Source organism: Vigna radiata, chromosome 9 (genome assembly GCF_000741045.1).
Source record: "Vigna radiata var. radiata cultivar VC1973A chromosome 9, Vradiata_ver6, whole genome shotgun sequence".
Classification (NCBI taxonomy): Eukaryota; Viridiplantae; Streptophyta; class Magnoliopsida; order Fabales; family Fabaceae; genus Vigna; species Vigna radiata.
This window is the reverse complement of record NC_028359.1, coordinates 8,445,370-8,472,944: the sequence shown is the minus strand read 5'-3', so window position 1 is coordinate 8,472,944 and position 27,575 is coordinate 8,445,370. Positions and strand designations below refer to the sequence as shown.

Below are 27,575 nucleotides of genomic sequence, written 5' to 3'. Positions count from 1 at the left end.
CTATCAATTCCCTTAACAAAAATAGAAAAAAAGAAAAATGGTAACTTTGGCCATTGAGCATTTCTATTACACACAATTGCAGTATTTAATAAGCATACAAAATCACCAACATGAATGAATGACACAGCACCATGTTTCTCTCAGAGACAAAGTTCCCACCTTTAACACTTCCCACCACCACCAGACCCCATTCAACACCTAAAGAAAGCGAGACGCCAGAAGGGTCTCCGGAAAACTCACCTTGGACTCGGAGGCATTCGGGTCGGATGTGGTCATAGACTCAGGCAGTGATATTATATGGGTCCGTCCAATGCGAACCCTGCACCCAATGCAGCCACGTGGACAACGCCGGCTGCTGCTACGAAGTCTCCTACGGAGACGGGTCTTACACAAAAAGGGAACACTCATTCTTGAAACACTCACCTTGGCAATCGGGCACCGCAACCAGGGAATGTTCGTTGGCGACGCTGGGCTTTTGGGCCTCCAGGGTGGGCCCATGTCCTACACAAAGGGTGGACATTACTCTGACATCTTTCACATATACAGATTCCCCAGTGATAGAGCAATTGAATGATGAGGGAAGGGGAGCCACCACCACCAAACCATCAATAGGCTCTCTGCTCTCTGCATTTTGTTTGGACCTCAGATTATTAGCACCAAATTCAGCCTTACATGTTTCCATTCACGTCAATGCCAGTCAATCTATACCAGCTAGACCCACAGTATAATCAGTAATTCAAATCTAGCTACAAAACTGTACACTGCAACAAAAGGTCATATTTTCATAAACCATATTATATTATAATTTAATAAGAATATTTACAGACGGCCTTCAGCTATATAATAGCATGGAGGACAAAATTGCCCTTGTGGGCTTCAAAACAGATTAAATTACCACTTGGATCAACCAAGCCTCTCCTATCAAATTTTGCATAGGGTGTAGCAGGCACCAAAAAAAGTCATACCCTCCTTCAGAACAACCATTCCAACTCCCAAAACAAAACAAAACTTCAAATTATCCATCCCTCATATGAGAAGAAGAAGCAAGGAGAGGTCTTGAGTCTAGACCATGAAGAGATATTTCAGATCATCCACTGTAAGGCGAGTTCCAGACCCACCAGCATGGTCTTCCCCAAAAGCAGATGCAACCATTTTTCTCTTTTCTTCCTGCCAAATGGTACAACACAACAACACACTGGGAATTTATTTCACAGATACATTCTATCTTCGTCTCAATCACACAAATCCCCCCTCCCATATATAACAAAGCCTACTCGATAAATAACCTTTTTTTTTAAAAAAAAATAAAAAATATTGTACCTGAAGAGACAGTATCCGATCTTCAACGGTATCTTTTATAGTAATCCTTGTCACAGTAACAGGACGAGTTTGTCCAATTCTATGGGCTCGATCAATAGCTTGATCTTCAGTAGTTGGATTCCACCAAAGATCCAAAAGAATAACATGACAAGCAGCAACCATATTCAAACCAAGATTTCCCGCCTTTAGTGACATCAGCATAACAGTTATCTGAAACAAATTTCAATTAGTCCGGCAATTGAAACACTTAAAACACAGTAGATAATCGAAGTCCAAGTAGTAGCAAAATATACCGATTAAAATTGCAATAACATCATTGATATAGCCATTAAGAGGATTAAATTTCATAGCACTTCGTCTACTATCAATAGTTTCTCATATTGCTTTATCCCATTTATTGATTCGCATATAAAAGTTACAGCTATAACAATGTTGGGAAGGGCCAAACCTCAGGTTCAGTATTGAAATCCCTAACAGCTTTGTCCCTTGCACCCAGAGTCATCCTGCCATCAAGTCTCCTGTACACTATACCATATTGACACAATGATGTCTCAACTAAATCCAACATGCTAGTCCACTGGGAAAAAACTATAGCCTTTATCGATCCTTCAGTTGTGGACCCTGAATACTTTCTCGTGTGTTTTGCAACCCTAGCCTCTGAATCACTGTCATCAACATCTAGATCAACAGAGGACGGCGAATCTCTACAACATCCAGAGTTCGGTAAGTCAGAATTAGATATTTTCACGTTACAATTTGACTGCAAAACCTCAAGAACAGCTTTGATTTTAGATGAAATGTAATCATCCCGCTGCACTTGCGAATAATCGCTAAGATGTGAATTTGAAGAACTAGAAGTGCCTCCCTCATCAGAGATACAACTCTTCAAAGTAACTTTGGAGAAAACAAGATCATCACCGATTGTTTCTTTACAATTAACAGCAGGGCAAGTATTATCATCACCAGACAAATATTCCTGTACACATTCATAACAGAAGACATGGCCACACATTGTAATAACAGGGCGATCAGGGTGATCCTGTTGAAATCATAGAGCATATCAGACAGAGCCATTATTGACATCAAATCACTACTTACCACCCATTATAACAGGTTAAATGAGTAATCAAAATCTAAAAGCTACTTGAAGTATGTTAGGAAATAAAGAATTATGTTAGTGATATCAATCACACAAATCACATTCTCATCACCTCCAATTGTAATTATTAAACTCTCTAAAAAAAGAAATACAAAGATGCTTAAATGAATAAACATATTTTGAGATAATTTTTCCTAATCAATATGGAGATGTTGATGATATTTTTATCCTAATAATCTGTTATTTTTATTACTCTCTCAAGTCGGTAAATAAAGATCCATCATTTCCAACTTATTTACAAGATCCTAGAATCTATCCTGAAGTAGCTCATTAATGAAAGTGTCTGCTATTTGTTATCCCATATCATGTCGTACTGGATTGTCGGTAATAGTCATGTACTTTTTGCAGAGGACTTTTCACCAGTGTTTTAAGGACTCCCTTTTCTGATGTCACGAGAGATCTTGTTTCAGATTCCTCCTTCAAACTTGACAATCCTCCAAGTTTCTTCTCCCCTTACAATGAAATACTTTTCATAGACAGAGGTAATTTTTCGTTCCCCTGAGATTTGTAGGCTTATTGGGTGGGTCATATTCATGTAGGAATTTAAAGATTCTACCTCACGGCTTCAGCATGTGTGGTGACATCTATTTCGTATATCCTCAAATTTTGGTGCTAATGATTTAGTTCAATCCACAACCCATTCAAAGTTCTATAGTATTCCAATGCAGAGAGGGAAACACGTTAAGAACTAAACACCCTACTCTCGCAATCTCATAGCATGCAACAAAATCCTTCTTCAAAGAAAAAGTATTAATCATGACATCACATATCCCTTTAGCAAAGAAATCACAAAATTAGAGACATTGGACATTAATCCTCCACCATTGTCTATAATCTTGACTGTCCCTTGAGAATCCTCTAAACGTACTGGAACGCGACGAATTTTACCACAAACAGTAAAAGAATCACATGACAAAGAAGACTTGTTTGACACAAAAAGAAAACTCATTTACTCTGATCAGAGCCAAAAGGGAAGCCAGTACCCCGTGGAATAGGCTTAGGATATCGTGGTGACCCTGTCTGTAGCGGCAGGGGTGAGAGGCCATCAAAAAACAAGGGGCTCGGGCTACACATTCCGGTACTAGTAGGGCATGTGACAACATTTGGCAACTCTTGAGCAAAACAGTTGTCTACATTGTGATCGCCTACATGCTTTGCACCTTTCTAGGCTGCCATTAACCTCAACAACAACAGAGGCAGGGTAGACACCAGCTGTGTCAATGGGTTAAGTGGATAGCGGAAACAGAACTCACAATATGGGGAGCCCTAATACCAACTTGAACTGTGTAGGGCAATAGAGAATTACTTTATTGACAACAATCAAACAAATTACATTTTCATCACCTTTATTTGTAACAATCAAACTTAAACTAATTAAAAAAAAAAAAAGCTTAAATGAATATGAATATTCTAGAGACTTCTTATCCCAATCAATATGGAGATATTCAAGGTATTTTTATCCTAATAATTTGTTACTACCAACAAAATTCAACTAAGCAATTATGATAAATGTCACATAGATACAACAATCAATCAATAAAATATAGTACCATTAAAAAGAGGATAATGTCCTTGTATACTATCTCTCCATCTCAATGAACTTTTCTTTTATCAACAAAAATATCAGTTGCATGAAAAAATAATATTAAGACACGGATAACAACAGTAAACTTAAGATTAAAAAAATTGGGTGTGAAATGCATTGAGATGCAATTGACAGTTGTGGATGTTTTCCTGCACTACTAAAACCTCTTTAAATAGAAAAGCATTCCCCTAAAACTATTTCTTATTCGTTTGGGATAATAAACATATCTATTTTTGAAAAGCCAACAAGTTTTGCTAAACTCATAACTATATTCACACTACTTAAGTAATAGAACACAGGTGTTCAACTTAACCCAATTTAGTAAACAAACAACGTCCATGGGGAGTGCAAAATGCACCATACTCCTAAAAGAATACCCATACAAATTTCAGTCAAAAGTCCACTTTTCAAACCATGAAGTCCACTTCCAAATGTTAAAAATCGCACAATATAGGAACAAAACACCATAACTTATATAAGATATGACCAAAAGGATCCTAGAGTACCATCACATTCATGACAAATGATACAAATACCAAAAAATATAGCATCTGAGCTTAACTCACATGGCAAACATGACAGATAGTAAAGGTTGCATCCAAACAATCAAACAGATTAATCAGCAATTCCCTTGGAAGAGTTTTTGCCATTTCAACAGAATCCTTCCCAACAGGATCAGAATCAATATCTTTAACAAGACGTGGATGATCACAAGCCTGTCGGAGACGTAAGAGCATTAAAAGAATATTAGCATAGTTTTGATTGACTGTCCCAGCAGCAGCATATGCCTACAAAGCACGAGCTTTTAGAGTCAGATCCACAATACTTCAGAAATATAAAAATCAAATGAACCGAAAAATTCTATAATTTACACAAATGTATGCTACATTTTGATAAATTAGATACAAAGAATGATATGGGAAATTTAAAAACTCCACCAACCCAGAACTTCTTATATATTAAGTATATGACAACCCATAACTGATGCACCCATGCAACAAGGTGGGAATCTGACAGAAATGCACTTATCATGCTTTTAATGAGTACAAAATTGAAGCTTCTGCCTGTTTATGGAAGTAAGAAACAATTTAGTAATCATGCAAGATTTAAGAAAATCACCAATGAAATTATATTGATTGCATAATCATATGCACTTCAGAACTAGTTATTAAAAGACTCAACAGCTATATTAATTTAAAATTTTACCATTAAAAATATCCTATACCTGAGTGCTCTAAACATATGATCGAACAGTATGTGATGTGTGATATCCAAGGTATTTGTGTTATGTTCTGGTTTCTTAAATAGGATGTGTGATGGACTTGATTCATTCTATTAGCTTGTTAGAATTTCGAGAATATACACACATATATACATATACATACACACAAAATACCAAATGTACTATCTTAATGTTATTTTAGAATATCTATAAGAAATAATCTGACATCAATTTTGTTAAACTCCACAGAAGAGAGAAACATTGAGATGAAACCGTGTTTCTAAGACAGCACAAAGTGCAATATTTATATTGAGAAAAGAAATACAATAAATAAAAGAAGAGTTTATATCCTCTAATAACAAATATATGATACGGAATAAATTAAAATATTCCTAATGATACATATCTAATCTAGATATTCTTGATTTTATAATTATAACACTACCCCTCAAGTTGGAGTATATAAGCATTTATAGATGTTGCACTTAAAAGAAACAAAAAAGTATAATTACAAAAAGTCATGGTATTAATATAAACCAATTTGAAGAACTAACACTAAATCGAGTGCGTGAGTCTGATTCCAACTTAGTATAGAAGGCTCGCTCCTCAACGGAGAAATCCACTTTACTGAGCTCAATTGTTTTAGGAGGCAAATTGATTATTGGCTTCCCATCAAGCAAAGTTCCTAGACAAATGCAATAAATTGATGTTATAGAACAGAAAAGACCAATACTCATACTATATTTGACTATAAATCAAAGGGAAATTCGCCTTAAATACACAAATCAAAACCTAGATGGCTAAAATGTTCAGTCCACACCCTAAAACAAATAATATTACATTTATAATCAAACATAAAGAAAAAAGAGTAAGTTATTACATCCTACACAGTGGGAATGGTAATAGAAATTGGGATGAGTTTGGTAAATAAAAAGAATAATTCCATCATATAAAAACATCTGAAAATCTTCCAAAAAATGTAAACAGACTGACAATGCAATATTATGCACAGACTATACTTTCATTGTAAATAAATTAAATTCACTAATCCAGCAGCAATGAAGGAAAAATATCCTATCAGATCTGCTTTTATGTTATGGTCTTCGATTAAATCCCTATGTGGTCCTGCATTGGCAGGTCATCCGAAAACTACCCAATATAAGCCCAAGTAGACCTTATAGTGGAGCAAGTTAGGAGAAAAAAAGATTTTACAAAAAACAGTGTTTTAATACGCTATAGAAGGGCTTGCAACACAACACCAAAGTGGCTATCTTTCTTGACATCTAATGAAATGGTATTATACCCAGTTTGCCCATCTCCCATAGTGGTGTTTATGAACATTTTCCAAACCTAACATGCTTGATGCAGGAATGTAGTCCCCTTATCAGATGAACGTGAGAAACCAAAACTGACATGCTACCGGCTTAGACTTAAGATTATTGAAATAATGACTAGACTTAAGTAGAGATCAATGAGAACTTAGCAATGAGACTGAAAACCCATACCACTAGCAAAAATGTAAACATGTATAATCTATTGTCAATTGGTGCATGAGAAATCAAAATATAATAAATTCACCTTTTGTTCGACGTAGCATTATGGCCCTTAAAACTGCTTGAAGTTTCTTGTAACCTTGACCAGAATTTCGGGATATAGGAACCTTTATGGTGTTGTAGAATGATTTATATACAGCATAAGGATCATACTTCAGGAATCTAAAGTAGCTATACAAATCATCAATAGTATTTTGAATAGGCGTTCCAGATAAGCACCACCTTCTTTTGGCTCTAAGGCTGCAGCAAGCTCTAGCCACCTGAGTTCTGTGATTTTTTATCGTTTGAGCCTCATCTAGAATAACCCTAAACCAACCTACTTTTGCAAGAGGACCAGAACCACATTCCGTAGAACTATCAATTCCTTTTCTACCTTTTTTACCCTTCTTATTTCCGTTAAATGGTTTTTTCCTTTTTTTAACATTAAACTCAGAAGATAACCCAAATCTTTCCCCACTTTTGTCCTCGATATCATCATCCTCAACTAATGGTTGCTTAGGAACTTCATTAGTCACAATAGAGTATGTTGTTAGAACCACATCAAATTTTGCAAGTTCAACATGATTCTTAGTCCTACTGCCCCCATGATAAACTAAAACAGAAAGCTTTTCATCTCCAACTTTTTCATCAAGTTCCCTGGCCCACTGTCGCATAACACTGGCAGGGCAGACAACTAGGGTACCAGCAGCTGGCCTTTTTCTACCAGGTGCCTGTGTTGAACTGCTAGGTTCTCTACTAGGAAACAACTCATCAGCTTCCACACTATTTTTATGCTTTTCCACATCTATACCACCATTGTCATCATCATCATCCAAATTCAAAGCTTCAGTTTTATGATTGAACACATCATCTGTTTTTGATTTTGACTGTAATGACCTCAATGCCAGAATGAGGGAAATCATTGATACTGTCTTTCCAAGACCCTGCTTGAACAAGGTTTTCATAGTCAGTTAACAATAATCAGAATTAAAGATAAAGTTCTGTAGCTTAAAAAAATTATCACTAAACATTGACCTGATCATCAGCCAAAATCCCCCCCAAGCAATGCAAACTCTTGGTTTCCCTCTGAAGCATCCAAGCCAATGCAATTTTCTGAAATATAAAGTACTCAGAAATAAATGGTCCATAACAGAAATAATAAAAGAATTTGAATAGGCAATCCAGATACCTGATGTCTCAGAAGAGAGACAGACAATACACCAGCAGGTAAGTCATGCTCTGTTTTAGGTTGACTGATATCCTGTGATAACCAAATCCATAATTGACCATAATGATGTGAGCACTGGAAAAGAAAATTTGAAGCAGCTTCCACAGATCACATTGATGTAGGACAAACATCAATAAAGCATAAGATTAAACATTAAACCAAGTGAAACTCAACATTTGGCTTAACTGTTTTACTTTAGAACTAATTGTCCGTTTCCACACTAACTATTTTAGTGGGGTGTTACTTCATTTAGAGTATATTTGGTAGAGGTGAGAGAAAAAGGTAAGATTAAAAAAAGCGGGGATTGGAAATAGATGAGAAATAAAGTGAGCATTAGAGGTGTTTGTTGAAGAAAAATAAAAAGGGAATAGGAGAGGGAAAGAGAGATGGGTAGAAATAGGTGAGAAATAGTGGATCCCACGAGTCAACTTTGACAACCCATCACATATAAGTCCTAAACACAGATTCAAACTCAAGTAAATATTTTTCATTAAACTTAAGATAAAATACGTCAACTAGTTGATTTCCACTCAAACTTAACAGAGGGATTATCTTCTTCATACAACTATAAGAATTTAAGGAGTTAAATATACAAACACAATGATAAACATCATGTAATACCTGTAATGCTGCCTCATAAATAAGTCTCTCGTCATTTTCGGCAGACCTTTCATCACCTATTCCAGAACGATATGCAGATTCACTAGAAATTGCAAAGTGTGGAGTTATGGCCTTTCCAAGCACCAAAGATGGTGGAAGAATCCTGCTCCCACCATTTTGATACAGTAAATGACCTTCGTCATAGCCCCTGAAAACACTATCACGAATGTAGGCCCTATCACCGGATATGCTAGGTCCTATTCCCTGGCGGCGATTCTTATATGTATCATGAAGATGACTATTGTCTGTGCTATCTTTTAGGTTGCTTAATCGGATGTCTGACGCAAATAAAGGAGAAGGAAGAGCCCTTGTTACAGAAGGCTGAAGAGTTGAAGGAAGGGTCCTCTTAAAAGCTTGCTGAGATGACATTTTCTCATAATCTGCACCGTGAGACTTTGAAATTCGGGAATTAACTGGTTGTTGCAGACTTGTGTTTCCATTCTGAGCATGATATGAAGGTTCATCTCTTCGTGCAATTCTGTGGTTTAGTGCATTGGTACTGGACACAGGTAGTGTAAGAGGTTTGATTTGTGAATGATTATACAAACTAGAAGAACTTAGGTTTGAACTATTAGCCCCTGTTGAAGAATTATCCCGCCTACCATAATCTGCATATATTATTGCAGGTATGATGATTACTACAAATTATATATATCACAAAGGAGCTTTACTAAAGAGCACGCACCTGAACTTCTTTCAGTAGTTGTTGGAAGAGTTCTGTTTTGAACATCTATCTCCTCCAACTCATCATCATCTGACGAACTAATAATATATATATCATCCATGAAATTGAAATAACAATATATCTTCCCTCAGCCACCCTAGAATCTACAAACAGAACCATAAAAAGTTGTGCCAACCTGTAGTCATAAAAGTATCATGAATATCCAACTCCACATGACAACACACGGTAAAGCCATAGGTACCAGTTACCAGATACCCATGCATATATAAATAACTCTCTAAAATCACTATAACAGGAAGCACACTGACCACTAATTTGAATATACTGCAAACTAAAAATTTGTACTACTCCAAGCAAATATAAATACTAAAAAAATGAAAACAAAATTAAAGAAATTCAAGCAAAATAAGTCACAGTTTGCAAACAATCACAATCAATGTAGGAGAAATAAGAACATGTTAATGAAGTAAAAAAGAAAATAAGGAAAATGATTTAATAGAAAAAAGAACACGACAAATTAGATGGAAACAATAAAAAAAACGTGAACTCTAAATCTAAAGGAAGAAAAAACTAACTTAGTATAAAAGTAGTCCTGAAAGGTGGGAAGGAATAGAGTCAGAAAAGAGGTAGGTTATGTAGCACACTTCCCCCAAAAATACCCAAACAAAGTTCAGGGCGTATAAATGGATTTCTTGAGTCAAAATATATCATGATAGAGCCACAACACAGTGCGAAAAGACACTTTTGTGGCCACTAATGCAGCCATTATGACTACTGTTAGAAACCACTCCATCAATTGACCACTATAGATAAGCCTTCCCAAAATGAAAACATCTTCACTCAGATACTCAACTGTTCTATACACCTTTGCTATTAAATCAAATACTCAACTGACCATAAGCATTTATCCTGTAGCAAACCACACAAGGGTACACCTTGAGTTCTATATAATTTCTACTTTTTTCCGACAAACAAATGCAATTAAGATATTATAAAAATGTGGTAACAATCTCATTATTCCTTTTACATGTAAATCCAACCAGTAAAGGGGAGCGGGTAAGAAAAAAAAAAAGTATAACACGACATAAATATCAATATATTATAAGGGCAACCTGTGAAATAAGTGTTGAAGCAAATGAGTTCCACTAACAAAACTCTCTTACGGATAAATATGATGATAATTTTATTGGCTGAAGATAATAGATATCGCAAAATAGTTAACAATATTATTACTTAGATTGAAGTACAAAATATCCAGAGCAACTTTCTTCTTTTTTTCATTGAATATGAGTAAAAAAATGCACCCAATAAAGTATAAACAGCTCCATTGCAAATGAAGTATGATGAACTAAGAAGTATCAATGAGGATAAGCACATGGTTAGATCCTTTAAGTTAAGAGAATACTAAAGATGATTAAAATAACTGTTGCAAATTCATAGACCTACGCAACTCTTTGGTCCAAATCGTATGTTACTTTCATTTTATCCATCCTTGCATCCCCTTAAAAGATCTTTCCAACAAACGACCAATTAAATTCACAAGTAGGGTTCAAATTCAAACAATCACTGAAATACCTAAATTTTTCCCTCCACGTAAACAACATAAAAAATTAAGTAATACCAAAATCAAATCCTTTCTCTTCCTTCTATCTATTAGTGTTCCACCCTATCATTAATCAATTTAACAAAAGTACATCACCAATGAAATTCACAATAAATGGAAACTAAAAGAAAATTGTCAACACCATACACACTGCAATTTTATATAAACAATCAAACAGAACTGCTCTCTCACATTAAATCCACCAAGTTCATGTATTTTCACTGTTTAAGAAATCCATGCTCCAAACGACAGCCACAATTGTAAAAGAAGACCAACGAAAATAAACATCCGAAACAGATCAACCACATTGCACAGGAAAGAGCGAACCAAAATTCAAAGCGTGCAAAACCACCAAAACTTCAACCATTGGGAAAAAGAAAAGGTAAGAATATAAATTTGCGAGAGAGTAATTGAGGGTTGCCTTTTGGGTTGAGAAATACTTGAAAAAGAAACGATCTTTGGAGAAGAAATTGCAGAACGCAGCAGTAGAGCATTCACAGAGACTAGGGTTCTCCCTAGTTTTGCACCTAAAACCAGCAATCGATAGTAAGAGAGGATCAAAACGACATAGCTCGAAGATAGTTTGAGTTCACTTACGCAAAATCTGAGAAATTGCAGTTTCTACTACTTTCAGGTTCCAATTCTTTCCCTCTTTCAAAGTATCTGTATACTTCAACTTTGACCTTTACTACTATAATCTCTTTTGTAAGTTAAGCTGTTGTGATTTACTTTATCTCTAATTAATATATATTAATTTATAATTAATGAAACAAATTTATTACATAACTTTTTGTTTAAACATTTATTTTTTATCATACAAATAAATTAATCTATTAACACAATAAAGATTCCACATATTTATAAAATAATAAAAGCAGTTATAAGTATTTATTAAAACAATAAAGATAAAATTATATGATAAAAAAAATAGAAATCGATCCCTAAAATGTGTATACCAAATCAATTATCAAAATTGATATCCTCGTACACCTGAAAATTAGGAATTTGAATATTTAGTTTTAATGGTTTATATACCAAATATAAAATGAATACTTCCATATCATAATAAAGGGTAAAGTAATATAAGAAAATATATAATATGCCATAGATAATTTATGGTAACTTTCCATGCTTTAACAAGTGCATTATAATTTCAAATTTTCTTTTTTATGAATTTGTGTTGATTTTATGTTGTGTATAAGTTACATTGATTTTATTTTTTTGTATTATATTAAAAATTAAAAATATTTTAAAATATCAATATAAATGTAGTTTTAAAAATATGACAAATGAACATTAAAAAGAACTATATTAAAAAAAAAAGTTGAAAAACCAAATTTTTGAACAATTTTGTTTGATATTACTTTCCCATGTTATCTATTTATAATAGACTGAACACAAATGGACATAAAATAGATAGTGTTAATTATTAGCATATGACTGAATTCTTGAAACTGGTATTTAAGAGAATAACATAATTAGCAGTTAGTTAATTTAAACATTAGTTTGTATGTTTTATATTTATAATTTTTTATTTCTCACAAACTTAATATTGTAACATGAGTTATTTAAACAATTATTGAAACAAAAGAACTTTTGTTAAAGGTAAAATTTCGTCATTAATTCATATGATCACAAAAATAATTAACATACCATTTTTAATATATAATTTTAATTAAAATCGCATCATAATTATAAATAGTGCATAATTCAATTAGCACATTAAAATGTCATATAGTTATTACATTTAATTTGCAAATAAACAAGGGTTAAAAAAAAGTATTTTTGTCACTTATGTAAGAAGATTGATTCAAGAAAAAAAAGAAAGGAATCCAAACTTTTACAACCAAGTTTAATATCTATTTTGATTTTTTAGTTTGGTGAATTGGTTCTATCTTTTTTTTTCGATATTTACAGTTGTATTGTATTTTATAAGAACGGTTCAACCTAATAGTGTATAGTTATTCTGGTCAAAAGTGAATGAGTTATTTAGTTATTGATTGTGTGACTTGATGTGACAATGTTAAAAGTTTTTATTTCACTTTTCATATTTTTCTTTATTTTATTTTATTCTTAATAAATTCTCATCTTCTTCTTCTCACCACCACTAATGTAGCAACCATAGTTTTCCTTGAGCCACCACCATGTTAACCACCACAAAAGCTTCCTCATTCCTCTCTCTCATGCAACCACAAATTTGAAATAGAAAATCATACCCAAATCACAACCACTAGTAACCTCATTCCAGAACTACCATCACGAATAGGATCTGCAAGAATGAGAGAAACATTCATTCAAACCTCCATGGTCGCGATTCAACCTGCAAGAAACCATCACAAAACCCCAAATCGAGAATGCAAAACCCTAATCGTGATAATCCTTTTTCTCGTGAACAACGACCAAGCCACAACAGTGTCACCCTAAAATCCCAAATCAAAAAATCCTAAAAGCCCAAATTAGAAAACCCCTTATATGCAAAAACTCAAATCGCATCATCACTCCACAAATGTTTGTTTTCTACACTTCAAAACAGCTTCTTTCTTCGTTGTGAGAAGCATAAGAAACTCAAAACCCTAACCTTGTTTAGCTTAAATTTAACTTTAACTTTTAACCTTATCACGTCAATTTGGACGGATTATTTTCACTAATTGCAAAAATGCATAGGTCACAACATTGGCCAAGTAGTCAACTAAATCGTTAGCATTTTTAACACCATAAGTTTATACAAAATATGAACATATTTTTACTATAGGAAACTTAATTTTATTATTGTCACTATATGTTTTTGTACAATAATAAAATTATTATTTAATTATTATCATTATTATTATTATTATAAAATTAAATATAAATAATTTTTATAATTTTGTTATAAAAGTTTATTTATTTTTTAGGTAATTTTTTAATTAAAAAATACTTAAATTTAAAAAATATCAAATTTAAAAAACAATTAAATTTAAAAATTAAAAGTAGAAAAATAAATATTTTTAATTTAAAAAATTATTCAAGAAATATATTGAAAAACAGACAACAAAAGATGAATTCTCTATATATAACTATAGACAAATTCTTTTTACTACACGTTGATTACTATATTTTAATCATGATGGAACTTCAAATTAAAAAGTGATAATTTTTCTTTTTTTCTCATTTGGTTAAAAGGTTTTAACTCAGCAAAATACTTGAAATCCCAACCTAAAAATACTTGATTATCTAATCATAAATTTCGAATAAAAGGAATTATAATATTGGTTTAAACAAATTATATGAACAAAATAATATAATTAAAAAGAAAACTAGAGTTGGTGTTCTATAAAAGATATATGTAATAATAAAATCATAAATCTCTCTTGGTTCTAGTATAAACAAAACACAGAGAGAATAAAAAGAGGAAAATAAAATATTATTTATTTTTAGGTCAATCACAACAACATAATACATCATCCACTTAACATTAAACATAGTACAAAGAAAAATAATAAACCATAATCGTTAAACGATTATACAAGAATAATGTAATGAAGAGTCCACTGTAACATTTTTCCACTTTGACACTTCAATGCAGTTTGTACAACCACTTCCATGAAATCAAATATGACTAAAACCCATCATGATTAAGCATTTTTCAAACTTATTTCTAGGTAACATTTTACTTAACATATATGTTGGATTGTCACTAGAATCAATCTTCACTACTTCAATAACACTTAGTCAATCACATCTCTAATGAAATGTAGTTTAACATCAATATACTTGGTCTTTGAATGATACATTTCATGGTTGGCTAGATGAATAACACTTTAGCTATCACAAAAGATTTGTATACTATTTTGTTTGAATCCAAGTTCAAAAAGCATTGTGACATCCCAATTATATTATAAAGATATATAATATAATAAAGGCGTCACCATGAATAGTACTTAGAATTTGGAAATGGAGTACTAAAGTTTCTCCCTGAAAATACAAGGAATTAAAACTTTTCAAACATGAAAAGATTCTTCAAAATAACATGACTAAGAGAAATGAGGTCTAGTGGACTAGACTGTAGCACTGTCATCCCCATCAAGAGTTGTTTCCAAAGTAACCTCCTTGTCATCTGCTTCCATCCAAGTGAATGATCATCGCAAAAGAAAACAATGCAAACATGGCACAGACACAAGCAAGCAAGGGTGAGCTAATTATATAAAAAGCATGCAATTATACCAACATGAACATACTGGATTCAACCCAAGTAAAGTATATACAAGCAAGGCAATATATACAACACAGATTCTAGCATGTTATCTTCTAGACTTGACTCGTCCGGACTTTAGAATGATAGTCGAGCTATGGTAGGTCATGCACCCGTGGTGGCTTGTGATACTTAGGCTCCCCCGCCTTGGGCTCCCCCGCCCTGCCACACTCACGAGGTTAGTCTGTTTTGCGCCCTAGAGCATGATGGAAGCCTCCAAGACTAAGACTTCCTGCTACTCCTCATCACATGGTTCAGTTCTTTCTACGTGAGAAGAAAGACCATTGGAGCGTCAGGAAGACTGTGACACCCGGGCACTGACGAGGGCGGGGAGTGATCGCCGGTGCAAAAGGCATGGTGCAGGGGGCACAGACAAGGAGCGGCTCCTGGCAGGCTTCGAGTGGAAGGGGCACATGGACGAATCGAACATACACCGGAATGAGAGGGATCTGGAGACTGTATAGGTATGGGACTATACAGTTGAAGGATAGCTTAAAGGAATTGATTTGGCTACCCATATCACTAAAATGCATTTACTTTTCGGAAGCCTAACCCATAAGAACTTCATGGTTAAGCGTGCTTAGCCTGNAGAAATTCTGGGATGGGNGACCTTCCGGGAAGTTTTCCCNGAAAGTGTGCGAGTGAGGACAAAGCACACTGGAAAGTCTCGTGGTGATGTGTGGGGGCAGTCAACAGTCCCTGTAAGTTGCTGGGGCGTTACAAATGGTATCAGAGCCTAGCCAGTACGGTGTGGTTCGAGGACGCCAGACGGAAGGATAGCTTAAAGGAATTGATTTGGCCTCCATGGTTAAGCGTGCTTAGCCTGAAGAAATTCTGGGATGGGAGACCTTCCGGGAAGTTTTCCCGGAAAGTGTGCGAGTGAGGACAAAGCACACTGGAAAGTCTCGTGGTGATGTGTGGGGGTAGTCAGCTCCAACTTTCATTCTAAAGCACCAAGAGATTCTACACAGATGGAACTTGGTTTACCACTTGGATCATACTTTCATCACTTTGTAATCATATGCTTTTTGCCATAATCAATACCATAATCTTTTATAATTTATTTTCAATGCCTAAATCCTGTATAGATATAAAACCTTGTTTCCTTCAGCTATATTATAATAATTATTTTAAACCATACTTCTATTGTAAATTTTAAATTAAATTATTTACACAAACATTTTTAATTTATATTAAACCAACATTCAGATTATAATATTATAATATTATATTATACTAACCTAATAATGATATGTAAAACTATATAATGTTAATATAATTTATATGTAACTTACGTATATACATATATATTTATTTTAAGGTAGAACCTAATAAAACTAAATCTTGGTTTTCCAAATTTTTGGTTCACATCTATCAAAACAACCTTCACAAAACTGGTTCAATACCTAAATTCTAAGAATCACCAACAACCCTTGGTCACTAGAATTATTCTCTGCAGCCAAAATGTACTTCCTAAGTCAATAAAACAAGTTTTTATACTTTTACAAAGGTACTTAATATTGATCACAAATAAAATACGTATCAGCACATTATACTACCGTCACATGCAATTACTATTAGTAATATTTAAAAATTATCACATCACCCTCATTTCTAGTTTGTTCTCTCTTTCAAACACATACACGCTTATACATTAAACTATAAAATTCCAACTCCACACTTACTACCCAATTGATCATCGGAGAGGGTTCAGATGTCTGAACGCATCAGACTCACCTTTGGCTTTAGCACATATGACTAGTCACAACTGACTGGACCAGGCCAGGGCTGCTCTATGATCAGGGATGTGCTAACTCAAGTTTTTAAGTCCCCTCTATCCTACCAACAAAGAAAGGCTCTCAACAAGTTTTAATTAATTTATTTAAGTTACCTAAACTAGTCTGTTGTGCTCTAAACCTCAAACGCCCAATTTTTATATTCTACCCCCTTCTCACAGTAATCTAAAACAGTACCCATGCATCCAAGTACTACCCAAACGATGCTAATTAAAGTCTCACCCCAAGCCTTTCCCAAACATCACAACCACAGTCAAAAGCTCATTCCAGAATGATCATAATCATCAAGACAAGCCACAGGAAAAATAAATAACAATACCATCATTCACACTCTTCAGCTCATTCATAATAAGATAAATAACAGTTCAAATCAACGCACCAGCTCAAGAAATCAACTTACATATATTTTATAAAATAATATTCAACCAAAATAATTAGCTCCCCTTACCTGGTTTTCTCAAAGAGCAACTAATTGAAAACGCCCTAACAGGAACCCACTCAGCGTTGAAATTACAGAATATACAAATCACCAAATTGGTGATAAAACACAGCTCTTAGAGCTCGCATAGGTGGAGAATGGAAGGAAAAACACATGAGGAAAATGAAACTAGCAAAGTTACATGCCCTAGGTTCGAGACAGTTGAAGAAAAAGGGAGAAAACGACTTACCGGTCGGAACAAGAAATTGTTCAGTTCAAAGTGAAGCCCTTGCCACCGCGATCATTTAGGCACCTTCAATTCAAAATTCAAACGGTTCAGCGTTGAGATATTTTAGAGAGAAGGTAGAGTTATTATTTAGGAGAAGGGTTTCTGTTTTTAGAAAGAGAAGGGAAAATTGGCAAATGGAGACAATCTGATTTTTTAGAAAACCCCTTCCTAAGGTCATGGGTCCTTAGCTTATGGGCTGACTGCCTCAACATAAGGCCCAATAGCCTTATTATTTTTCAGGCTCTTACAATCATTCTTTTTAGCCATAAACCATCTTTTACCCCTTTAACCAAAGCATTATATTCTGCTTCTTGTGGTGGACAACGCTACAACAGATTGGAGATTTGCCTTCCAACTCACAATTGTTCCAAATAGAGTAAACACATATCCTGAGAGAGATTTTCTAGAATTAGGACATTCAACATAGTCAACATCAACAAAACCTTCAATAGTTTGCCCTATAGCAGATCTTCACAACTTTGAGGCTTAGACTCTTTGGTGGCAGTCTTTGCTTGAAGCCAACAAAGACTATGAAGGAGGTGAGGAGAGAGTCATTGATTTTATGCAGGTTGAGGACATGTAGGAGTACCACAAAAAGCAGTAATAGGAAGCATCAAGCGGCAAGAAAGAAGGGAAGAAGCCTGTCACAAGGAGTAAAAAAGGGAACAGGTCTCGACCAAAGAATCTTCCTCGGGGGTTGCGGTTCCACCAAAACACCCAACTGAATGCGCCAAGGATAAGGATCTTGGAGGAGGCGTTGACCATATACCTTCTCCTGCCCATAAAAAAGAATCCAACCCCATAAAAATGTCGATGTTAAAAAAGCACTGTTGATATCACCAAAATTTGGAGTACAACGGAGGGGTGCACTACCCTCCGACACAAGATATAGGAGTTGATTCGTGTGATCACCTCCACATGTAGGTGAAGGTCGACCAACTTAGAGGAGCATCGAGCGACGCACCAATCATACCAAGAGCCGAAGGGAGACAGGATGCAGGAGAAGAAGCATGCGTCATTACCATCCCTTTCACAGTCACATAAACACTATCTCCGAAAGATTCATAGGAGACGAGTCCTCGTTGTTGGCCTGAAAGAGACACCTTAGAAGTTTAAAGACCATTCACCTGGTCGATAAAAAGTCTGAGTCTTTGTCGCTAATCACCTTCACTGAGAAAGATTTTTAGGCACCCGATACTGATCAAGACTACCCAATGGTCATCACAACTGAAATCTCACAATATAGGGTTAACAAGGTCTTAATAGACCAAGAAAGTTCAGTCAACATCCTTTACTAGAAAAATTTCCAAAAAATGGACCTGTCTAAAGATTTGATCACCCCTTACAACAAGTGGATTGTTGGCTTAGCTGGCGAGTGGGTGATATGCGCGACTATGTTGATTTGAGAACAAGGTTGGGTGTCGGGTGTGATGGAAAGGAGATACAGGTGACATACCTACTAGTGGAAGCTTTGTGAATGCATTTGGTGTTATCGTCTCCATACCTCATCTAATGATGAAATTCCCTTTTGATTGGGGAACCATATGCACGGTCCATACTAACTAAAAGACCGTTTGGGAGTGCTTTGTGACGGGGTTGAAGGTGTAATCCTACATACCACCCCAAAAGGTAAGGCGATGGCCGACCTAGATCCAAGAACAAACACAAAGGATCAGATGGAGCTGCAAAATGACATCAAACTATTGGGTTTAGGGAAGAAGGAGGACAAGTGAGCGAAGAGCACGAAAGGGCTTTGGATCAACGTTGAAAGCCAATAGTGACCTGTTCAGTTGGACTAGGCAGACATGTCGAGCATTCACTCTAGTGTGATGTCCTACAAGTTAGCCTTGTTCAAGGAAGTGCATTAGGTGAAACAGAAGAAGAGGAGGCTTGTGGAGAATAAGAGAAGGACCATAGTGGTTGAGGTGAAGAACCTTCAAGAAGCGGACTTTATTCGAAAGGTCACCTACACCACATGATTGGCAAATGTAGTGATGGTCAAGAAAGTGAACGACCAATGGAAGATGTGTACAAACTTCATTAATTTAAACAAGGCTTGTCTAAAGGATGCTTACCATCTTTTAAGCATCGATAGACTAGTGGACGGTTCCTCGAGCCACAAGAATATTAAATTTTTATTAATACATATTGTAAAAATTAAAAATATAAAATAAGCTAATAATGCGAACGAAGATATATTTCTTTTATTTTTTTAAATACTACAAAATTAGAAGATTTTATACAAAAGGAACATTAAACATAAATTTATAATATAATTTTTATTTTTATTTTAAAATATGGTTAAGGTGACATGAGATCTCCATTTTTTTTCTACTGAACGAGTTTGTCTTGTAACGAACTTGTCCTAATACTTAATATTTTTAATTTTCTAAATAATTAAATAGTATTTTAAAAGGTATGAGTACTCGTGTGACTACTCACGTCGTCATAATACTTAATATCTTTATTTTTCTCAACCATGCCAAAATTACCGAAAGAATACAAAATCTTCAAATATTAAAAACATCAACATTTTCAACAAACAATCTTTTGATTGAGAACTACATGATCCTAGATTTTTCATCTTGAATAGATATATGTAGAAGGTGTGCCAGTTCTTGTTGGGTTAACTTCCAAAAAAGAATCAAATCATTTTCCAAAATAATTTTGAAATAGTTTCTTAAAGAATTATATGTAACTTTAATTCCTCATCTTGAATGAGCACACTAGGAATAACGTCAATCTTTATGGAACCCAAAAAATTAAAAACTATTTTTATCTCTTAATTAGAGTGTTGTTTTGAAAAAAAAAGTAAACATTTTTAAAATCACATCAAGTGTGTAAATTTAATTAAAGTTTTCCCCATCTATCAGACGCCCTAGAATAGTAATACCTTATCTACTCATATAAGTAACTCTCATACTCAAAATTTGATTTTCGTAAACTATGTATTATTTTATAGTTTTCTATAATTTGTTCTGAATATACTGTAAATAACAACTCCAACACCTCTTTTTAAATTCGTTATTTTTTACCTAAATATTATACATAGATCAAAACTTTATCTAAATAATATACTGCTCCAAATATTTAAATAATGTGTTTTTTTCTAATTAATATTATTTTTTTAAAGAGTCAGTTTCTGAAGTTGAATTCTCTATTAAATTTTGTTTATTTTGTCAATTAAAGAAGAAGAATAGAAGATTTACTATGCTGAAAAGTTCGAAAATGTTCTTTATAATTTTTTTATAGACAGATTTTAACCTCTATGTAACTTTTGTATTTAATTTTTTCTGTATACGGTTGGAGCATAGCAAATGTTTCTATTCAATATATTTTTTTTTTGCAAATAAAAAAATGAAAAACACTATCACAATAATCAAAGTAAACACTATTCTTGTTACCATCTACCGTTCAACCTCCTATCGTTCAACAGTTTGGTGAATAGAGTAACAATAACTGGGTATGAATAATAAAATAAAGAACATATTGGTTTGACTGAGAATTATCTTTAATTATTTTAGAGGACTTTTAGGTATGGAAAGTTGAAAAACACAAGTTTGCAATCGCATTTGTATACTTGAAATTGAAAAATCCAATTGTCAGGGAAATTTTTTATATATGTATCTCAATCATCATCATATTTTTGTGTGGAAAGTAATATTTGTGTAAAATTGCAAACTTTTTTAATAAATGGATAAATACAAGTCCAGTGCTACATAATCAATTAAATATGCATTTTCAACAATTTTCTTTATTGATTTTAAACAATCAAAGAAATAAAATATGGAAAGGAATATTATGGATATTACGAATTTGGAACATATGGAACCATAAGAATAAGATTACATTTAAACAAGAAAAAATAGATTCTTATAAAATATTTACTTTGACACAATTAATTGCTTAGGTATATATGGATGAAATATAAAATCCCAAATGTCTATTTTTCTTATAACGATTGGAATATATGTCCTATTAAATGTATCAAATCCTAGAATGATCAAAGTATTCAATTTTTATGCAGATAATTTTATTTTATATAGATAATTTTATATGGGACAAAATGCTACACACATGTTTATTTACTAAACATGAAACTCTTAACATAGTTTATAAACAAATTTAAATATAGTATATATTAGGTTTAATACCTCTTTTGGTCTCTCTTTTGGGAGGGTTTGTTCAAAGTAATCATTCCTTTTTTCAAAAGTTCACTTTAATCCTAGTTTTCGCAAAAACTGTTCAAGTAGGTCCTTTTTTGTTACGACGTTAACTTGACTAGTAGGTCCTTTTTTGTTACGACGTTAACTTGACTAACGACAGAGCTGTCAGGTGTGTAATATGTGATGATGTGACATTGTAACTTGTTTTAAAAAAATATATATAATCATGAGGTGTAAATTAATATAATTAGGGTTGAATTAAAAAATGAATTAGGGTTTAATTAGAAATTGAATTAGGAATAATTTTGGGTGGGTAATTAAGTAAAAAAATCTAGGAAAATTTGGGATAAAATTTGCGATTTGGATTGGGGAAATCTGGGCAACTTAGGGTTCATCCTCTGAATCCATCCTCTTCGTCCATCAGCGAGCAAGGGAACCTACGGATATGCAGCTCCTGAATATCTAGCCACAGGTACTGCTGGTTTTATGACACCAAACAAACCATTTCATGACCTTTTCCATTTCTGAATTTGTTAAGTTATTCCAGATTCAGCTCTTTGGTTAATGGCTAAATTGTTACTGTAGGTCATCTTACTCCCAAGAGTGATGTCTATAGTTTTGGAGTTGTCCTGCTAGAAATGTTATCTGGAAAGAGGGCAGTTGACAAGAATACACCATCTGGACAACACAATTTAGTGGAATGGGCTAAACCATACCTAGCAAACAAACGTAAAATATTCAACGGCTTGAAGGACAATATTCAACGGATGATGCCTATAAAGTGGCCAACCTTGCCTTGCGGTGCCTGTCAATAGATTCCAAGTTCAGGCCAAACATGGATTAAGTAGTCAGAACATTGGAAACAAAAAATCTCAAGCACGCTAATGAAGGTGGATTGAAGGTTGATGAACCCTAATCCTAATCGCAAGCCAAGAAAATGCAAATCCCGCTGATGAAGGTGGATTAAAGGTTGATGAACCCTAACAGCAAGCACAAAAATTCCCAATCGCAAAGGGAAATTTGGGAAATTTTCGCATCTGACCAAGACTTTGGGTTTACCTAATTAACCCCAATTTCAATTTTTAATTAAAACCTAATTTTATTACATTACATGTCACCATTTTTTATTTTTTTTAAACACATAACAGTGCCAACGTTACACGTCATCAGATATTAGACAGCTGGACAGGTCTGCCGTTAGCAAAATTAACGGCGTTATCAAAAAGGACTAACGTGAACAATTTTTGCAAAAAGTAGGACTTTAGTGAACTTTTTAAAAAAGGGAGAACTACTTTGAACAAACCCTCCAAAAAAGGGATCAAAATAGGTATTAAGCCTATATATTAATGAGAATGAATACAGCCAATGATTACTTATTTGAACAACCTATAATCGGAAATTCTTAGGGTAATACTTTTAATTTAGTTACATTTTGAATATGTAAATCTTTCTTTTTTTTTCTTAATTTTTTTTTACACATATAATATAAAATCACGATCTTTTGTATAAGTTGAGACAACCTGTAAAGATTAGACCAGGCTACGGTCTAATAATTAAAACCAAGTTTTAAATTCAACTTGCCCTTATGGGCACATGAGTTTCTATCTATAATTTCCGATATATATATATATATATATATATATATATATATATATATATATAATATCAATATTACAAAATCTTAAAAGTAGAAAGAACTTCTTATGTGTTTTCAACAGCTAAAAAAATATAAAGAACTTCTTAAAAGTAACATGGAACCTTTTTATTTATAATAGGAAAATGCTTGGTACACTCACTATTCATGGTTCTAGTTTATTATTATATAGATATTACAACAAGGTCATATAATTGACATTAAATACGCTTCTTCTCCTTTTTCCATATATTTGCTTCTCCGACGACGTTCTCTTTCTCCATGCAAAATATCAGCAATCCTTCACAAATAGAATTCGATATTATATATAATATCCAAAAATACAGCATAACTAAAGCCTCGATCACTGTAGGTCTTAGCCATTATAATTAATAATTAAATAAATTAAAAGGTTATATATTTGTTCATTTTTTTATTCACCTGTCAAGAGCTTCAGCATATGTTTCCTTGTCTTCTTCTAAATCAAAAGTATCCAAATTAAACGTCACAACTTTTTTCTTTAACAGTTGTTTTCCAGTCTTCTCCAGGCCTTCCAAGTTTTCTTGTGTAACATTAACTGGGTTTGAGAAATCAGGATTCAAGTCGTATTCCTGCCATTCATTCCATCATTCATCAACATATATTATCCAAAACTTTATGATTATGTAAAAAAAACATTCGAGTAAAACATGAGCTAAGATTAAATGTTGTTAGAAGTGGACTTTAAGTCTAACTCGTAAGGTGAGGTATGCATCCATTTGAATTTGTGTTATCTTTGGTCGACGTGAGACTTCTAACAAATATACCATACCTGAACTCGAAAGTAGGTATTGCGAGGTTGAAAGCCTGAGAATATTGAAGAAAGATAGTATTCAGTGATTGCTGTATAAGCACGACCTTGAAAATTCGGATCAATAACAGCCCATGTTTCTGTAAACCATGTCCCAGCCAGACGAGCATCATAAATCTCTTCAATTTTTGTTGCTCCAGTCCCCAAAGACAACACTAGAATTTCAGGATCCTCATTCTGCTGTAGCACTTCACTCACTGCTATTTGTGTCTGCTCAAATTAAACATAACATTCTTAAACTGCATACATATATGATATGGTATATGTATATATGTATATATGTATATGCATGCATGGAGGATAAATCGTAACTATATCTACTAAATTAACTTACCGGATTCACAGCTGCTTCACCACCATCAACCAAATTGAACTCAACACCGTGATTCTCAAAAAAGTAAGGTGGGAACTGAGTGGCTGCAGTTGAACTGGATGTGCATATATCAGACAAAAAGGCATTTAAGTAGGGAACCTTCTTAAGCTGCATAAGAAAAAACATTATATTAATTCGTGTTTAGATTTTAATGTTTGAAGAAATATATGCATATGCTGCTAATTAATAACCTTGTAGCTTGAGAATACATATGGTTTTTGTTTCTTGATATCGAAAGCTGGGATTACGAGATTGGTCAATGCTTCACCAATTCGTGTTTCCTTCAACGCATCACTGGCTGCTTCATGTAAGCCCTCTCCATCGAACAGGGAACCGTTTCCTGGTCTGCATGTTAAGATTGTTGTTACACTTTATTACGACAGTTCCATCTAATTATTGATACATTAATTACAAATTAAGACAAAATAGACAGAGTTAATAATCATCACGAGCAACTCTAATATTTATATTACTATACCTAGATTGGTTGAATATACGAGGGCCATTTAGTTTATAGAAGTCTAGTATCTGTGCAGCAGTATAAGCAGGACGAGTAGGACGATCAAAGCTTGGGGTGGCTAACATGGCTGCTGTGATTGAACCAGTGCTGGTTCCTCCTATCACATCAAAGTAATCTGCTAAATCTGCTTTTGGATCCTTAGCCTGCAACTCAACAAAATTCAAATTAACCTCGTTATAAACATCATTCATTCATGCCATGTCAAAAATTCACACGTAGTATTAACAATGATAATGAACCTTAAGAGCCTTGTCTAAGTAATCAAGAATTGTTGCTGGAATAATGGCCTTGATGCCACCACCATCAATGCTCAGAATAGTTATCAGTTTTCCATTGTTGGACGGATGCTGCCTTTGGGCACTGAATCCACCAATCAGTTGCCCAGCAAAGATCAAAACAAAGAAAACCAAATGAGCCATTAATGGNNTNCCAATTAGTATAGATAAAGAGTTGTGTGTTTTGTGCAGAAATGTTAAGTGTATATTTATAGATATATTTGGAGGATGCATGCATATACTGTTTCAGAAAAACCCATGAAAATCGTGCTGCAAAAAGCTCCTGTTTCAGGATGACATGATGTTTTCCTATCAAACTTTGTGTAACATTATTATCTGACATACATTTGAATGGAGAAATATAGAAAAGTTAGGCTCTCTTTTGAATGGTTGGAAAGGAAAGTCAGTGAAATTTAATTAAATTTCAGTGAAAATTTTATATTCAATAATAGTATATAACAAATTACTAATAAATTCTTGGTGGTATAACTGTGTAAATAAAATAAATATTTTAGAAGTAAATTTTTGAAGTAAAAAAAAAATATTTATATTTAAATTAGTTTTCATTGAGACGAAATCATGTTGACTTTTAATTTGGTTTAACTTGATTCAATTTCTGGTTCACATCTTATTATGCCCGATCTTTCATTTTGGTTTAATTCAATTCAATTTTTTATTTTGGTTCGACTTGACTTTTCATCCGAATTGATTCGATTTAATTTTTAATTAAATTTCAAATTGGCTTCACGATGAAATTTCAAATTAATTTGATCTTAATTGATATGAATGAGTCTTTAATTTAAACTCATTTAATTTCATTTCTATATATAGAGTGAAAAGTAATAAAATTTTAATTTTTTTTATATATTTTAGAATATTTAAAATTCTTTTTATTTTATTAATTTGAATTACCTTCCAAAATTTATTAAATTTCAATTTTTTTTCATCTAAAAAAGTTATTTTAGTGTGAATACTTAATATTTATTTTTAATATTTCTTCGTACTCACAATCCACGTGCCTAAATTTGAGTATCGTGAGTACAATGTCTGTCAATTAATATTTACAAATCATTCTTTTTCTGTAAAAATAAAATAGGATCACATTATCGTACCTTATTCACATTTCTATCTTTATAAATGATTTATTCTTCTTAACAATTTTTTTTTTTTAATTATTGACGATTGACACTCAATAATTCATCTTTAATTTTTATGAAATGAAACATACTAAATAATAAAAAAAACATGAAGGGATAACACTAGATCTATGTAAAAAAAATACAAAGCAAATTTTTATAAAAAACTTAAATACAACAAAACATAGAAAGTTGAATCTTGTTAAGAATAAAATTCAAACTAATAAAAAAAAATAAAAATATTCAAACCATTTGAAATCAATTATATTGTAAATTCCAAAATTAACAAGCTTACCTGAAAAATGATTTTCTTTTTTATAAATTTGAAAAATCTTGGTTTTTACTTACAAAATTGTGTTAAGTTAATTTATGTGTTTAAAATGTTTAACTTAGTCAAGCTCATTTTGTCTCACCATTTAATTTGAGTAGAGATAAGTCTTTTAGGTCAATATCTCTTTAAAGAGTGTAAAATGCAATATTGGGAGAGAAAAAAGAAGAAAATTTTTGTAGAAAATTTCATTGCATACTTACTATAAAAAACAATGATTCATACTTCGTTCATCATTGGATTGTATCGAAATTTTGTGTTAGCAGGATAAAGTTGTTCATTCTAACCGTTGAGATGGTTAATTAAAGGTCTCAGATTAGAGATCCTGTAGAGTAGTTTTATATTTTAGTTTTTCTTTTCTTTGTTCTTCAAATTTGAGAGAATTATTGTTTTAATGTTGTCACTGATTATAAATAATTGTTTTTGTTTTTGATTTGTCTCTCTTATACCTATATTTGATTTTAGTGGAACTTAATTTATTGGCTTGTTCTTGTGGACTTTTACTTCTCACATTGGAAGGATTTTTACACGTTAAAAATATTGGTATTTTCTTATTATAATTATTG

At 33.2% G+C, this 27,575-nt stretch overlaps 2 protein-coding genes and 1 pseudogene across 5 annotated transcripts; 1 reads left to right on the top strand and 2 right to left on the bottom strand.

The window, feature by feature from the left end:
* Positions 1 to 45: 45 nt before the first annotated feature.
* On the bottom strand, positions 46 to 11,693 carry LOC106774150 (helicase-like transcription factor CHR28). Of its 4 annotated transcripts, none has more exons than XM_022786500.1 (12): positions 11,592 to 11,693; positions 11,416 to 11,521; positions 9,392 to 9,566; positions 8,668 to 9,314; positions 8,008 to 8,079; positions 7,854 to 7,931; positions 6,865 to 7,762; positions 5,841 to 5,971; positions 4,631 to 4,852; positions 1,769 to 2,359; positions 1,321 to 1,530; positions 46 to 1,195 (listed from the first exon to the last, which is right to left on the bottom strand). In XM_022786500.1, exons 3-12 carry the CDS (start codon positions 9,489 to 9,491, stop codon positions 1,088 to 1,090), a joined length of 3,057 nt encoding a protein of 1,018 aa, XP_022642221.1. In that variant the 5' UTR covers positions 9,492 to 9,566; positions 11,416 to 11,521; positions 11,592 to 11,693; the 3' UTR covers positions 46 to 1,087. The 4 variants fall into 4 exon arrangements, with proteins under 4 accessions (XP_022642221.1, XP_022642223.1, XP_022642224.1 ...); XM_022786502.1 differs by having other exon boundaries at positions 46 to 1,167; XM_022786503.1 differs by having other exon boundaries at positions 46 to 624.
* A 7,672-nt stretch (positions 11,694 to 19,365) lies between these two features.
* On the top strand, positions 19,366 to 22,738 carry LOC106773258 (annotated as a pseudogene).
* Positions 22,739 to 23,631: 893 nt separating this feature from the next.
* Positions 23,632 to 25,737, bottom strand: LOC106773630 (patatin-2-Kuras 1). Its single transcript, XM_014660352.2, has 7 exons — positions 25,510 to 25,737; positions 25,229 to 25,413; positions 24,942 to 25,095; positions 24,712 to 24,858; positions 24,339 to 24,587; positions 23,969 to 24,138; positions 23,632 to 23,828 (listed from the first exon to the last, which is right to left on the bottom strand). Exons 1-7 carry the CDS (start codon positions 25,687 to 25,689, stop codon positions 23,735 to 23,737), a joined length of 1,179 nt encoding a protein of 392 aa, XP_014515838.1. The 5' UTR covers positions 25,690 to 25,737; the 3' UTR covers positions 23,632 to 23,734.
* Between the last annotated feature and the right edge of the window lie 1,838 nt (positions 25,738 to 27,575).

Excerpts from the sequence above, each read along its gene's own strand:
- LOC106773630 (XM_014660352.2), bottom strand. The coding sequence starts at position 25,689 with ATGGCTCATTTGGTTTTCTTTGTTTTGATCTTTGCTGGGCAACTGATT. Across the intron at positions 24,588-24,711 it reads GTGAAGCAGCTGTGAATCCG|ACACAAATAGCAGTGAGTGA; the intron begins GTAAGTTAATTT and ends TAATTTGAGCAG. Across the intron at positions 23,829-23,968 it reads TATGCTGAAGCTCTTGACAG|GATTGCTGATATTTTGCATG; the intron begins GTGAATAAAAAA and ends CTATTTGTGAAG.
- LOC106774150 (XM_022786500.1), bottom strand. The coding sequence starts at position 9,491 with ATGGATGATATATATATTATTAGTTCGTCAGATGATGATGAGTTGGAG. Across the intron at positions 9,315-9,391 it reads AACTACTGAAAGAAGTTCAG|ATTATGGTAGGCGGGATAAT; the intron begins GTGCGTGCTCTT and ends TAATATATGCAG. Across the intron at positions 2,360-4,630 it reads CTATCTGTCATGTTTGCCAT|GATCACCCTGATCGCCCTGT; the intron begins GTGAGTTAAGCT and ends TGATTTCAACAG.